The sequence below is a fragment of the Dama dama genome, chromosome 14, assembly GCF_033118175.1.
Source record: "Dama dama isolate Ldn47 chromosome 14, ASM3311817v1, whole genome shotgun sequence".
Taxonomy (NCBI): Eukaryota; Metazoa; Chordata; class Mammalia; order Artiodactyla; family Cervidae; genus Dama; species Dama dama.
The window spans coordinates 30,286,929-30,302,899 of record NC_083694.1 but is presented as its reverse complement, the minus strand read 5'-3'; the positions used below and the strand labels follow the sequence as shown (position 1 = coordinate 30,302,899).

The 15,971-nt window shown below is 38.2% G+C and overlaps 1 protein-coding gene across 1 annotated transcript in view; it reads right to left on the bottom strand.

Moving 5' to 3' along the window:
- Nucleotides 1-15,646, bottom strand: part of ADSS2 (adenylosuccinate synthase 2) — a 32,988-nt gene extending 17,342 nt beyond the window's left edge. Inside the window, exons 1-3 of the mRNA XM_061160220.1 lie at nt 15,334-15,646; nt 1,872-1,974; nt 999-1,067 (exon numbers count right to left, since the gene is read on the bottom strand). Of these exons, the coding sequence (XP_061016203.1) occupies nt 999-1,067; nt 1,872-1,974; nt 15,334-15,516 (355 nt within the window). The 5' untranslated portion in view covers nt 15,517-15,646. The remainder of the gene's footprint in view (nt 1-998; nt 1,068-1,871; nt 1,975-15,333) is intronic.
- Nucleotides 15,647-15,971: the final 325 nt, after the last annotated feature.

The following is a 15,971-nucleotide window of genomic DNA, read 5'->3' as shown; positions in this document are numbered from 1 at the left end:
GAAGGAAAAAGAGTAGGGCAAAACTGTAAGGGGGATAAAGAACAACGGAGAGGAACATGGGAACCTCAACCTGACCAATTAAAGAAAGCAGACACAAGAAACAGGTAAAATTTCAGGGAAGACTACAGAGACAGAAGCAAGACAGGATTCTCTTAAGTCAGATTTAGTTGTCAGGAACACTTAAGGATGGATGGACTGCTACTTTTATGCATGAAAGATAAACTTTAAAAATTTAATAGGACTTAGTACATTAAATATGAGTTAAGGGGAAATTACACTAATGATTTTTCTCAATTATGTTTTATTTGTATTGTCACAGTCCCCTCAAACCCTAGAAAGGCAGCCAAATTGAATGTAAATAGACTTCCAAAATTCCAGAAAAGATTAGAGAAGGCAGGAAATCAAGTCTGTTTTTTTTTTAAACCTGGAAGTGGATACACTGCAAAGAAGCATTTCCTTCACTTGGAGGGAGGGATCTAAACAACCCTCTTTTGTCCTGTGTTGTAGTAACCAAGGGACTTCCAGATCCTCTAGGAAATGAGGCTAATGGTGTACAAAATGGGCTACAGTGGCTTCCTGAAACTGCCTTAAGCTAATTTTGGTTTGTGCAGAAGAGGATGCTAGCAAGCACAAGTGACAAAATGAGCTTGGGAACTTCTAGAGTCGTGCCACCAACATGTAGTAATTCTAGCTACCTAAAGATAAGGTTTGCAGACAACCAATGTGTAAAAAAATCAAGACTTACACAATGAACTTGCTATGCTTGTCTTTTGTTCAGAACACTGATTATAATGAATAAAATTTAATAAAAATTTATTAAATAAAAATTATGACATAAAAATTATGTCCTACAATAACCTGCAATTTTAAAGTAGAAGATAAAAATGTGAAGTTTTTTCTGGAATGAGAGTCCCTTTAAAACTTTACCCACTCTTCCAAAAAAAAAAAACAAAAACAAATAGCTGGTTACCAGACAAAGCAGACTCATTCTTTCATACCTTTTCCTTTTTGAACATTTTTTTCTGCTTCCTCAAACAATCCAGGTAGATGAATCACCACACCATTTCCTTAAAAAAAAAAAAAAAAACACATACACACAAATAAACAAATCCCAACTTTAAACATCTATATTTGTAATACATGATATTTAAACAAAGACATTTACAATAACCCTTATCTAGAATAGTAGAAGAGTGATATACTTTGATTAGTAGAACATTCTAATTTACCAGAGAGTTGCCATAGAAATGACTCCAAGTCTTAAATAGTAGTAAAATGTAAATACATAATAGAACATAATACACATAATATAAAACACTTAAAACTACACTCAATAAACTTTGAAATTTCTTTGAAATGAAGTGAAACTGTTATTTTGAAAGGAACCAGTTATATAGTTTTAGGCAAACTGAACCTGATCACAGTGTTTCAACTTGGGAACTCAAACCAATTAGTGGCCATAAAATCAATTTACTGGGTAGTGATTAGCATTTTTAAAAATAAAAGACTAGAAGAGAAAATGTCAGATTGCATCTTATGTTACAAGCATTCAGAATCCATCCATGAAACATAGACTTCTCGCTTTTCTTACTATGCTTCATAGTGCTTGGAAACCTGATTTGATGATCCAACACTTCGCTACACAGTTAAGAATGCCAATAAGAAATAAATGCAAAGTAATCATTCCAAAAAGTATTAAGGCTAAAAGATGTGTTAAACAGTCAAAGTCAGGTATACTCCAGGAGGTACCATTGTCAGGATTAATAAGCAATCAATAAATCATTTGATTAGAGATTAAATAAGTTGAATGAAAAATAAACACTATTATCAACTGGGGGAAGAAAATCCCTAAGTTCAGTTTACATACTTACCAATGAATGCAGTAACATTCGGGTTAATTATTCCACTGGGTAAAAGGTGAAAGTCATACTCCACAGAATCTACAACAACTGTATGGCCAGCATTATTTCCTCCCTGAAACACAAGATTGGGAAAACTAAACCTAACAATGAATATGGCAAGCAATATAACTCCTTCCAAAGTGAATTAATGATCTACAATGACGTTCCTTGAGGCAACCCCAGTATTGGCCACGAATACTTGTTCTCTTGAGGCTCCCAACAGTCTGGTCATCCTCTCTCCTCTCCCTACTTTAGTGATTATTCCTAACGGGATCTAGAAATTGGGGGATTCAGATTTCTGGAAGACATATCCCATCTTAAAAAGAGAGAAAAAAATGAAAAAAGTACAGGGAACAATTAGCTTGTTATTCTGTTTCTGGCACTATGTGGAACATGTAGCAATCTACTTAACTATCCATGACACTGATCTTTAAAATATCCTTAAAATTGAAAAAGTAATCTATCCTAACTTGATAGAAATATTCACACAATTCTCATTGTCCTAAAAGTGTGACAGGCAACTCTGTGACCTTAAATTATTATTCTTATATGGATTTATCAACTAGGATATCTCCCAAGCAATTCCCTTAACTATTAGCTATTCTGAAGACTAATTTTTAAATTTTAAAATCAGCCTTGTGAGCTTGGTTAGTGACCAATTCCTTGAATCTGCTTGTCTCTGGCTAAAGTAATACACTGGGTCAAGGAAAATCTAAAGCTGAGCATCATAGTACAAATCCATGGTGAAACTTCTACTCTATGAAACAAAATGTGAAACTGAATTATAAAAATCAGGTACAAATGAGACAGTATTAAGTGACCAGACAATTTTTCTAATTTCTAAGTTTAAAAAGCATGAGGAAAAGACACAAATCAATTTGATTATGTTTAAATGTCTACAGAACACTAACAATAATTTAAAAATAAACAACAAACTAGGAATATATCTGAAAAAAATAAAAAGTTTAACATCTTTGCAGGACATGACTGGTTTAACTTGATCACAAGGCTATCAAAATTACGTACTTTTACCGTCATCATGAACTCACAAAAATGCCAGAAAGATAGGTCCTGCAAAAAAAATCTTCAACAAAGCAAATACTTATTTACAGTGTTTTGCACTGTACAAAGAATTCCTTGCTTAAAGACTAGAGTTATGTCATGTATGTTTAAAAGAAAAAAAAAGACTTGGCAGTGGTAGCCTGTAGTCTACCAGTAACAGGTAGGCGACAAGACCCAGGAAGACAGAAGCAGGGATTTAAGCAATACCTCCTTCACTTGACACCATCCAAGGAACAGGTGAATTTTTTTTTTTTTTTTTTTACTATTTACTTATTTGTAGGCAACACCTGCATATGGATACAAAAGGCACCGAAGGACACACAGTAAAAAGGGAAGTCTTTCTCATACTCTGCTCTCCCCTTCCCTGCTACAAGGCTGCGGTTACCACCAGCTTTTTGTGTCCTTCCCTAAGTAATTCTGCATATACACACACATATTTGCATATTCCACCTATGCAAACAGTAGCAAAGATATAGACCTGGGCAAATTGCTTTTCTACTTAACAAACTTGAAGCTCATTCTATAACCTTGCAAAGAGAAAAACCTCATCCTTTCAACAGCTGCACTGTATTTTTTTTTATAAGGACACATAAACTTATTAAACTGGTCCCACAGAAAGGCATTTGGGTTATTTCCAACCTTTTGTCTTTATTAACAATGTTGCAATATACTTCCTGGTACATACTTTATTATTATTTTACCCTTGGCAAGTTTATCACCAACTCTGACAGAATCCTAAAACATATATTACATAAACTAAAGAATATACTGGAAAAAAAAAAGAACATATTGATCTTAGTCTTTCTTAAACAACCCACGGGACAATTCTTACTTGGTTTTTATGGCTTTTCTATCATTCTATCCCTCATATCAGTATTAGCCTTTTTATCACAACTTTTTGTGATTTAGGAAACTTCCCCCAAGTTTCAGGAAAAATATTTTCAGAGTATGAAAACTCATTAAAATTTCTTCAATGTAAAAAAAAAAAATTTCTTCAAATCTTAGGAAAATGTTAATTTGTTATTATAACTATTCACTCTAAATTGTTATAAAACACTAAATTTAATGAATTCATATTAAACTGTTATAAAGTACTGGTGACTTTGAAACAATCAATAAAGTGTTATTATTTAAGCAGAACCAGTTTTCTTTTTAATTCATCATTTGCTTAATATAAAACAAACTACTTTGTAATTTTGATGTAGACTTTTAAAGTAAGTCTCTTTACATTTTTTTTTTTTTACACAGTTGTTTTTAAAGATATACTAATATAGTCATTTGGAGAAATAATTTTTAACTCAGTTGTTCTTGTGTATAACAAAGCCTACTACTCTCTTAGATAATATCTTACTAAGACAGGACGTAATGATGGAAAGATAGCAGCTGATACGTTTGTTTGAGACATATCATTGTGACTGGTGATAAATGACTTTAGGGCGATATACTGGTTTAATTCTTTGAGCTCTTCCAAGTTTACACACGTGGTGGTTCAGGTGGTTCAGCTGGAAAAGTTTAGCTGCAAAAGGCTTGAAATCACACTTTCATGAACAGCTTGCTCATTCAAACATTAACCAAGATTGTTCAATAACCAATGCCTTATTAAGGATTACTATATGGTTTAAATCCCACTTAAATTGATTGAGTAGGAAAATATGGTTAAATATATCCAAGAATAACCCTAAATTATCCTGCTGAGGAGTTAAGGGAGAAAATGTGTGTATTAGTTAGTTCGTCACTAGTGCCCTAAGAGGGTTGGGGTGTAAAAGCTTCTAATCTTGAAACACTTGCTGTACCGAAGAGTCCTGAGGTGAAATGAGATGGGGCTACTCAAGGCATTTTTTGACAAATCTATATACGATAAAACTTTTAGTATAGGGTCATTTCACAAAAAGCCTCAGATGAAGCTTCAAATTTCAATTACCAGTTTGGATGCCAACCTACAATATGTATAAATTTTGTGTGCAATGTGCTTAGTCGCTCAGTCGTGTCTGACTCTTTGCAACCCCATGGACTGTAGTTCCTCTGTCCATGTGGATTCTCCAGGCAAGAATACTGGAGTGGACTGCCATGCCCTCCTCCAGGGGATCTTCCCAATCCAGGTATCAAACCCAGGTCTCCCACATTGCAGGCAGATTCTTTACCATCTGAGCCACCAGGGAAGCCCATAAATTGTATGGAATATACAAAACTCTTCTTGGGAGCTGAGGAAATTGTTCTGAAACACAGGTCCAAGGAGGGGTCACACGTCAGCAGCAGACAGTAAAACAAACAGGTTTCAATAGAACTACCATTGCCAGTCTCACCCAACCACCAACACCCATGATCACATTACCAGGGCAGATATAGTATCTGTATCCTTCTGTATCCACAGGAGATTGGTGCCAGGACCCCCAGGGACACCAAAATCCACAAGTGTTTAAATCCCTTGTATAGTGTAACATTTGCATATAACTTATGCAAACCCTCAGGGATACTTTAAATCATCTCCAGATTACTTATAATACCCAATACAACATAAATGCTATGTAAACAGTGGCCAGCATAGCAAATTCAAGTTTTGCTTTTTGGAACTTTCTGGATTTTTTTTTTTTTTCCAATTTATCTTTGATTGACAGTTGGTTGACTCCTTGGATACAGAACCCATGGATATGGAGGGCCAACTGTACTCTGAACTACAGACTCCCACATTTGCGATGGAACAGCTTCTCACATGGGCAACTCTCTGTAGTATGTACCTAGATAAGTAGCAAGGACATATATGTTTAATTATGTTTCATGTTTCTCCTAACTAGTGCTGGGAAGGCCAGATAAATGATGGAAGATAAATATATCTCTCATTCTACTTTTAACAGATGCCTCAAAGCAAATTTGGAAAAGTATCCTTCCAGATACAACATTAACCACATGTTTATATTAATAGTTATATGTAACTACCTCTTGTTGCTTTGCTAAATTCCCATAACACTTATGATCCCACTCATTCATGCAGCATTTAAATACTTCTAAATATCACAGCTGTATATTTTATACTACTTAAGTAAAAAAACAGAATATGTTCAATTGTTATAGAAACAAGGAGCTGTGGAACAGTAATTAATGCTGTTTTGCAGATCAACTATATCAATCGAGAAAATATTTCTTAATGAATCTCAGATGTCTTCACTTTTGAACATTTTTAATTTTGAAATATACCATCTAAAACACCATTAAACAAATGAGTGGGGCTCAAAAGTGGCTGCATATTGGTGGCAAGTCTCTTTGAGGAAAAACATAAGTTTATAATGCCTTATATATTTTTCTTACATTATATAACAAGAACAAATGTAAAATTCAGTGGGGATATAAGATGATGAATATAAACTCTTTAAATACAAGGGCTCAATACTTCTTTGCTTCCCCTACAGTGATCAATAAAGCTCTAGACACTGTTAGTACTTATTTGATATGGACTAATTAATGAGATGGTTAGACAGCACCACCGATTCAATGGACATGAACTTGAGCAAACCCCGGGAGATAGTGGAGGACAGGGAAACCTGGTGTGCTTAGGGTCAAAAACAGTTGGACAAGAGTTAGTAACAACAACAATGATAATTTTAGAAAAGTAAAACTCTACAATTCTTTGAAAATAAAGCCATTCTACCACCTCTTCAAAACAAAAGGAAATTAACAATATTAAAGTGAAGAATATGTAAAAGGAAAAAAATCCAATCATCCACTCAGCACTCACCAGAATCACAAAAACATCCTCTAATTTGGTGTTTATTTTACTGATTTTCTTTGACCATTATTCTTACATTAAGATTGAATGTAAATATTAAACAAGCTTCTTAATGACAAAAAAAAAAACTGTACTTCACTGGAATAAATTAGAATATTATGATGGAGGTGGGGGAGAGCAGAACTAAAATTCTATGTTCTCCAAGATGAAGAGCAAAGTTTCTTGTATATATATTTAGGGTTTAAAAACCAGCACAGCTAAGTCTCTTTAATTATAGTTAAAACAATAAAAACCGATTTAACACCAAACATTTCCCTCCAGAAAAGCAACAAAGGTCTACAATGTATTAGAAAACAACTTACAAATGAGAATAACCTTGAATTGTTTCCTCATTTCTTATCTTCCCATGTGAGATGAACTGAAGGTCAGTTATACCTTCAGTACATTGAGTCCCTCTGCCTCCCCTCCCCCTTATCATTTACGTCATAAATCATAGTGTGTAATCATCCCCTCTGGCCACAGTAATTGATCCAGAGGAGGAAACCTGATCCAGGCCTGAGCCAATCAAGCTTCTCTCGGGAATTTGATTGTGAGAGTTAAGAGATGCCTATCACCTAACAGAGTATCCTGAAGAGAAAGGTGGCCAGTCCTGCCTGCTGAGATCCAAGGAGCTGCCTAAGGCCAGGCCACTCCAAGGTTTAGCTACATAGGTCTTCCTTTAAACATAGCTCCATTTTGCTTAAGACAGTCTCTTTTCCATTGTTTGTAAAGAATCCAAATTATTTACAAAGCAAAGTCACTGCAAGATAGTATGTATACAGCCCATTCTCTAAATTCACATCCTGCACTAACTGAATATAAGATTAACTTATGTACACCTAAAACTAATACTGTAAATCAACTATTCTTCAATTAAAAACTAATTTCTAAATTTTAGTATCTATGTCGTCAAGAATAAACCTCTAAAACATGGTACTAAAACCTCTAAAACAGGGTAATATAATATTATTTAGTTGTTTTGTAACTGTTCTCTTAAATATCATAAAAGGCATTATAGACTTATGATTTTCCTCAGAGACTTGCCACACTATGAAGCCACTGTGGAGCTCCACTGGTTGGTTTGTTTCTTGGGGTTTTAGATCGTATATTTCAAAATAAAAATATTTAGCTCTTTTATACTGTTTTCATGTATACTTTTTTCCCAATTTGATTTTAAACTTAAGAAAGTCAGAAGACAAGTGTTTTAAATTTTCTTTCCATAGTTCCTCAGAACCAGAGGCTATCAAGCCCAACTCTAGAATAAAAGTTTGGATCAGGAAATGCTGTTATATGTTCGTTTCTAAGAAGGTCCAGGACAGGAAAGAAAAGAAGAAAGGAAAAGAAAAAAAAATTTTTTAGCCTTGAATGAAATGACACTAGTCTGCAAAAGTGACTCCTGAGTCTTGACTTAGTTTGCTTCTAAGTCTTCCTCTTTCCAAAATCACTCCAACTAAGTGAGTTTCTGCTGTGAGAGGAGATGGAAACAGTCAGTTACAAACCTGAAACAATAGGGTCTCTTTTCTATCTAATAGCAAGAGTGCTAAGGGCTAACAATTTCATGCACATAGCCCAGAGGCATTACTCAGGCCACTTAGTTTGGCCTCCAAAATAGTCTGTGTCTTCTCTTTGTCCTTGTTCCTCTGAATACATGAATACTATACTGTAATCATAGAGCTCCAAATGAACATCAATCAAAAGAAAGTCAGAATAAACACTATGGATTGCAGCAGAGAGCAGCAATGCCTCAGATCCATGCCTTTGAACTATTCTAGCAACCAAAAAAGGGTTCCCACTTCATATCTAGTCTTCAAGCTCCTCAGAAACCTAACAGTCTTTCTGAGTTGGTGCTGTATTACCTGTGCTGTTTTTCTTGGTAAAGACTGTTCCGGCCTGTGTCCCGTTGTTGATTTCACTATTTGCCAAAACTAAAACACAGCAATCCACAGCAATAAAGGAATTATAAACAAGGATGACTGTTCTTTTATAAAAACTCAAATAACTGCAATTAGTTTGTGATTCCAAAGTAGAGCAGGTTTAAGTTACCAGCAGTAAGCTGATCAAATTAAACTATTCAACAGTAACCAGACACGCTAGATAGGAAAACATATACAGGGTATCTGAATTTGTTTTTAGCAAAGACATCCAAGTGCACTGCTAAGTTATCTCTTAAAGGCTTAAGATATCTGCTTTACCTTACAGTATTACATTTACCTTCCAGTTTCACACACAGCTAAGTATCACATGGAAGACAAAAATCTCAGGTACCTTGTATTTTGTACCTTAAATTACATTATAAAACAACTCATGAGGAAAATGGAAAGAGGAATAGACTTGGAGGATCTCAGATTCCTGATTAAGAAGCTCCAGATTCTAGGTGCATGTGTGTGCTCTAATATACACACTTAACAAGGGTCAGAGATGACCAGTCATAGATAGGAGGATCAGACATGCAACCAAAAAATGCATAAACCAATGTTATGCAGCTCTTTATAAATGCCAGATAAAAACTCCTCTAGTCATTAAAACATTTATGGAGATATTTTCTTAAAACACTGACACTGAACTGCAGATTTCAAGTCAAAAAAATTTTCTCTCATGAATAAAACCCTTCCTTTAAACGGGTTTTCAAAACATAATACAGACAAAAGTCCCATTTTAAAAAATGTCATGGGACCTCCTATTTTTTAAAAAGGAATTTTATTACATTGAATTAAATATAATTAAAAGTTGGTTCAATGTAAAGAACCATTCCATCTTGGAGCCAGAGTAGCCATGGGAACTGTCCTCTATTAACTGTCCTTTTTGTTTTTTTTAACTGAAGCATACAACTAACTGTGGAAAATTCTTAAAGAGATGGAATACCAGACCACCTTACCTGCCACCTGAGAAATCTGTATGCAAGTCAAGAAGCAACAGTTAGAAATGGACATGGAACAGTGGACTGGTTCAAAATTGGGAAAGGAGTACATCAAGGCGGTATACTGTCACCCAGTTTATTTAACTTCTATGCAGAGTACATCATGCAAAATGCTGGGCTGGATGAATCACAAGCTGGAATCTTCAACCCTGAATATTCACTGGAAGGACTGATGCTGAAGCTAACACTCCAATACTTTGGCCACCTGAGGCTAAGAGCTGATTCATTGGAAAAGACCCTGATACTGGGAAAGATTGAGGGCACAAGGAGTAGGGGGTGACAGAAGATGAGATGGTTGGATGGCATCATTGACTCAATGGACATGAGTTTGAGCAAACTCCTGGAGATAGTGAAGGACAGGGAAGCCTGGCATGCTACAGTTCATGGGATCACAAAGAGTTGGACACAACTTAGCAATTGAACAACACCACATAGTTGATTTACAATGTTGTGTTAGTTTCAGGTAGACGGTGAAGTGATTCGTTATACACACATATACTTTTTCTTCAGATTCTTTCCCCTTATAGGTTATTACAAAACATTGTGTTCCCTGTGTATACACACTTTACTGTTCTTTTCAAATGCTTTCCCCAGACAATACTGAATACCTCAACATCCCTTTTTCCACTGATAAAAAGTACTCTAACATCACCAATCTTCACTTACTGTTATGTAGCTAATCCACATTAATCTTTGGTGTCAACACTGACTTAGTCCCCAAAACATATGTAGATTTGTATCCAATTACTGTTAAGTAAGCTATTAAGTATATTATCAATTTACAAGTTCACTCTAGATTTGTTCTAGGCAACAATTTTTCCTAAAGATACTTAAAACTACCAAACTAATCCACCCTTTCTCACCAAAATTAAAGAAACATAATAATATTGGTCAGACTACTGAAGATAATTTCATATAATTTAAAAATTTATGCCTCAAAAATAAAGATAGTGACATATTATCTATTCTAATACAGTAAGCTTAAACAGTGAACAACTTGGGACATCCTCATCGACCAAACTTTGAGATCTACTGCCCTCAGCAAAGAAAAACTATTTACTAGGAACACATGGCAGTCAACTGAAATTTGTTGAGGAAATGCACAAAAATTATCAAAGGAGTAAAGCCTTTGAACATAATAGTACAACACAAAAAAATAATACCAGCTAAAAATACTATGTAACAAATGTTAATCCAAGGAACGCTGGGGATTCCACATTAAGCTCACATCAATGGTCAATTAAATTGCCCAGGAATATATTAAAAATAATAAGGCTTCCCCAGTGGCTCAGTGGCAAAGAATTCGCCTGCAATGCAGGAGACACAGGAGATGTGGGTTCAATCCCTGGGTGGGGAAGATCCTTTAGAGGAGGGCATGGCAACCCACTCCAGTATCCTTGCCTGGAGAATCCCATGAACAGAGGAGCCTTGTGGGCTACTGCTCATAGGGTCACAGTCAGACACGACTGAAGTGACTGAGCACGTATTAAGATAATACAGGAAAGGGCTAAACTACGGAATTCAAAGAAATTTCTAAGGGTGATCCAGGTCACCCAATATATATTTGTTGAGTATTTACTTCCTCTCTGCCTCATATGGCTTCCCTAGTGGCTGATTGTAAAGAATCTGCCTGCAATGCAGGAGACCTAGGTTCAATCCCAGGCTTGCAAAGGATCCCCTGGAGGAGGGCATGGCAACTCACTCCAGTATTCTTGCCTGGAGAATCTCATGGAGAGAGGAGCCTAGCGGGCTACAATCCATGGGGCCGCAAAGAGTCGGACACAACTGAGCGACTAAGCACACACTGCCTCATGTAGTACTGGGTGCTAGGGAAGAAAACAAAAAGGGAATGAGTCCTCTTTCTGAGAAACCTACATTCTAATAGTACTAAATCACTTCAGTTGTGTCCGACTCTGCATTGGCTGGTGGGTTCCTGCCACTAGCGCCACCTGGAAAGCATTCTATTAGGGAAAGCACAATAATCCAAGAAAGTAAAATTTAACCAAGTACAACACACAGTGGTAATCACTTATGTACAATCTTGGAAAACACTATATATAGAAAACAATCCTGATATAAACAAAGAAACAGCAATTGTTATAAAACTGGAAGAATGGCTTACCTTAAATGCTAATTCTCCAACAGCTTCAAAATTATGGGAGGTGATTTAGAAGATAATTTTAGCTGTATAAGGTCAAGGCATTAAAAAAACACGAAAGTTATTTTCTTTTAAATTATCTCTCAACCTTTCTGAGTATTTCAAGGAGAAAGTCTCAGTTGCTGCTGGTACATCTTTTGCATTTCTTTATCACTTGCTAATAACTGGTTTCAGACCCTTCAACAGATACCCGAATCTAGCTACAAACATTTTTTTCACTGTGCTTAGTTTTATGGCCAACTTTACAAACAGCATGTGACAGGACATACTTTCCCTTTATAATTAATTTTACTTAGTATTTCCTCTTTATATTAACATTAAAACCCTGAGGAAAAACACAAAGAAAGGAAATACTGTTCTAGCTACCCCATCACAGGCAACTAACCTCATACCTGTCATAGACAAGACTACCAAGCTTTACTTTCACCAGAACAATAAACAAGCCTATGCTTCAGGCCTGATATAAAGTACGATAGTCAAAATCTCTGTAATTTCTATTCGATGAAATAAAGAAAATAGAGCCTAATTTACTTTGAGGGAATTGCGGTGAGGGGACAGTAATAGACCTTCTAATAAAACTATCTTTGTGTTGCCAGGAAGGGGCCTTCCTATTTCCATATTTTAACCTTTTGAAAAACCCACACTAACACCCTTCTCCATCCCCACCCTGGCAATACTTTTCTAAGTAACAGTTATCCACCAGACTATAAACACCTTGTGAGCACAAGCCCTGCCTTTGTCAGCTAACTCTGAGGCTAAGTGGTCCCCTATAGATATTTATTATGAGATTGTTAGATGAATGAACTATGCCAGAAACTGGTCCTATACTACTTCTTCTCTTTTTCTTACAAGACCTATTGAATTAAGTCATCCTTCCATGCAAGTCCTACACACTTATTTAAGGATCTGAAGTTTAAGTATCTGACAAGTTATAGCTTCCTATAAATCCCAAATCTAAAATGATGATGAAAATGCCACAAGCTTTGCACCTATTCTTTCCAAAAAGACATTTTATATTTAAAATAAATAGTTAAATGCAATGTCAGTTTTTCTTTTAAAAAACTGTATTTTTATTGGGAGAAATTCCTTATTTTATGATTCCATTAGAGACACATTATGAGTACACCACTTCTGGAGAAACACTATAGAATTTTGAGTTTATGGCATGAATGTGACAAAATAGACTGATTAAACTCTAAAAAGTGCATATTATTTTCAATAATACACAAAACTCAAATCATCAAACAGAGCAAGCCTAGTCCAAAATGTCCTTCCAAAAGTTGACCTTTCCCAGCTCTCTATACATACTTCTTAAGAATTTCAACAGTCCATAACTATCAATTTTATAAGTCAAGAGAACTTCACTAAGAGATGTCAGCTTACTGGGACTGACCAAATAATACAGTTACCAAAGTGAATCACAACGAATATTCTTAAATCTATTCATTATCTACTGGCATTAACAAGACATAAGAATCCTTTGGGTTCTTAAACACTAGAAGAATATAAATTTTTAAAATTATATAAGGAAGGTAGTTAAGTCAAAATTTTACAGGTGAGTCAAGTCTGCTTAACAAGTCTGCTCATATGTTTCTCCTCTATCTTCAGCTAACATTCTAAAGCCAAACTTGGCTCCTTCTCAATCACTTCTCTCCAGACTTTTCAAGGGCATCAGATCAGATCAGCCTATGACTTCCTTCAAGACTACTTTTTACAGTAACATGGTAATACCCTCTCCAACCAACAAGCGAGTTCTACTTCTTTTCAAAGTGATTATTAAAATTGAGGCTGTTTTAGAATAAACACAAAATGGTTACATCCCCCAAAACTACTTACAACCTATATTTATTCTGTTATTTATGTTAGCTATTTCTGTATAAAAGAATTTGCCTGCAATGCAGGAGACCTGGGTTCGATTCTTGGGTTGGGAAGATCCCCTGGAGAAGGAAATGGCAACCCACTGGAGTATTCTTGCCTGGAGAATCCCATGGACAAAGGAGCCTAGTGGGCTACAGTCCATGGGTTCGTAACAGTCGGACAGGACTTAGCAACTAAACCACAACCATTTCTGTATAAGAAAGATATCAGAAATGACAGTGAAGTAGATAAATGGGTCTCAACCTCTCCTCCTGCCCAGAAAGAGTTAGGTATTCCCAGACTTTGCCACAGCACAGCAATATAGAATCTTAAGAGAAAAGGAAGGTGATGGTCAGTCTTCTGGAGCAGCTCCTACAGCAGTGTGAGGCAACACCTTCAGGAGTGTCATGAAGTAACCTGTGTGTGTAGCCAGAGAGGTGGGAGAATAGAAGACTGGAAGAGAAGGGGTGCTGGTAATACTAAGAAGTGGTAATACTAAGAAGCAACTGGTGCAACAGCTATCTTAACCCAGAAACAGGCAGGATGGATTTCCTCATGCAAAAAACAAGATTTTTCCCATTTAACTTTTTATGTACCTATGATTACTTTTTTCTGCCTGCCAAAATGGTACTCAGGTTTAGGTAGAACACCTCTAATCAAGCAGGCCTATGAACTTGTTAGAATGCACACAGCATTATTATATTGTGATGTACACAGTTGATGAAGAAGAAACATTCTTGCAACCTAAACAGCAGTTAACTTCAGACATTACATTACCATTCGTTCTGAAAGGGCTTATTGCTCAACTATTTCGAATTTTGAAATTCGTAACAGTTACCTATGAGCCTTTAGAAAGGCCTAGCCTCTAGGCTGCTTCAAAGCAAACGACAAATAGGAAGGCGGCTTACACTGAAAACCACGTGTCTCCCGGTAGGAAGTATATTACCATTCTATTTCCCGAAAGTTCACTCTAGGTGTGAGCGTTAACAATACAAATATTTCTAAATACTAGATTTGACACGTGTGTCCTTTCACTTTCCTCACTCGTAAAAGAGCTGGGATTCCTACCTTTAGGACCAAGAAGTAAAATTAACCTTCCTTAGTATACCGGGTACCCAGTAACAGACGGGGCCATTAAACCGGCCTAAAGCCCAGAGGTGGGTTCTCATGTCAACAAAGTGGACCCGAGGAGGCAAAGCTCGGAAGCTCGGGCCTGCAGGTGGGGGAGTGGCGAGTCTGGATTTTTGGGCGTTTCGGCCCACTTGATATCCCCTGGGAGGATGGGTGATGACGGGGACGATTTTGCGGCCCCCTAGGGTCTCTGCCCGGAGTCGCCATCAGGCCTCGGGCTGTAGCTCCTCAAACTCGAACGGTCTCCCATCTCCACCCCGGCCCATCCTGGGTTTGAGCACTGGTCCTCAGACGGAACACTGCAACTCCCCAGGCATCGCGCATCTCAAAGGCTCCCCGAGTCAAGCCGCATTTTCCTCCTGAGCCATCACGAGCCCTCAGCCCGAGACCCAGGTCAGGGGTCTCCGACCTCCCGCCATTTCTCCACGTCGCCGCAGCTCGTAGTAAGAGGAAAGAACCTCAAGGTGACACCTTATTTCGGACGGTGGATGCGAGTCTTGGGCCCGAGCTCAGGGGCCGGCTTCCCGTCAGAGCCCTGCCGCCTCACCTGGCAGCGGCACACGATGTCGGCGTCCTGCGCCAGCAAATCCACCACCTTCCCCTTGCCTTCGTCGCCCCACTGCGCGCCGAGCACCACCGTCACCCGGTTCCCTCCAGGCCGCGCCCTGGGGCGGCCGCAGTCGCCGTTGGGCAAGGAGGATGCCGCCGGGTTGGTCTCGGCAAACGCCATGGCTCCGGAGACACGAGGAGAGCCCGAAGGGGACGCGGGTAGCTGGGAGTGCGCGAACTGAACTGCTCTGCGGCCGCCAGCCACATGCGGAGGAAGAAGGAGCCAGAGCCAGCCCGCCCCCGCCCCGCCTGCCGGGTCGCTACCCTCCCGCCAGGCCCGCCCCGCGCTCCCGCCGCCCTCTCGGAGGGGCACCAGGACCTCCCCGCGCACGCCGGCCTCGGCAGCACCGCCCCAGAAAAAAGCCACGCCCCTTCCGCGGCCGGGCGCGCCCCTCCAGAGCGAACACGGAACGGAAAGGACGGGGGCGGGGCTTCGAGCGCGCCTCAACCTCAACGCCCCGCCCACCAGCCCTTTCTCGGGCTTTTCAAACTGGAGAGGCGGGGAGGTACGTGCCAGTGCGTCAGACTACAACTCCCGGCAGCGCTCTGGTCGAAGAGGTGTGTTCCGGTGATTTG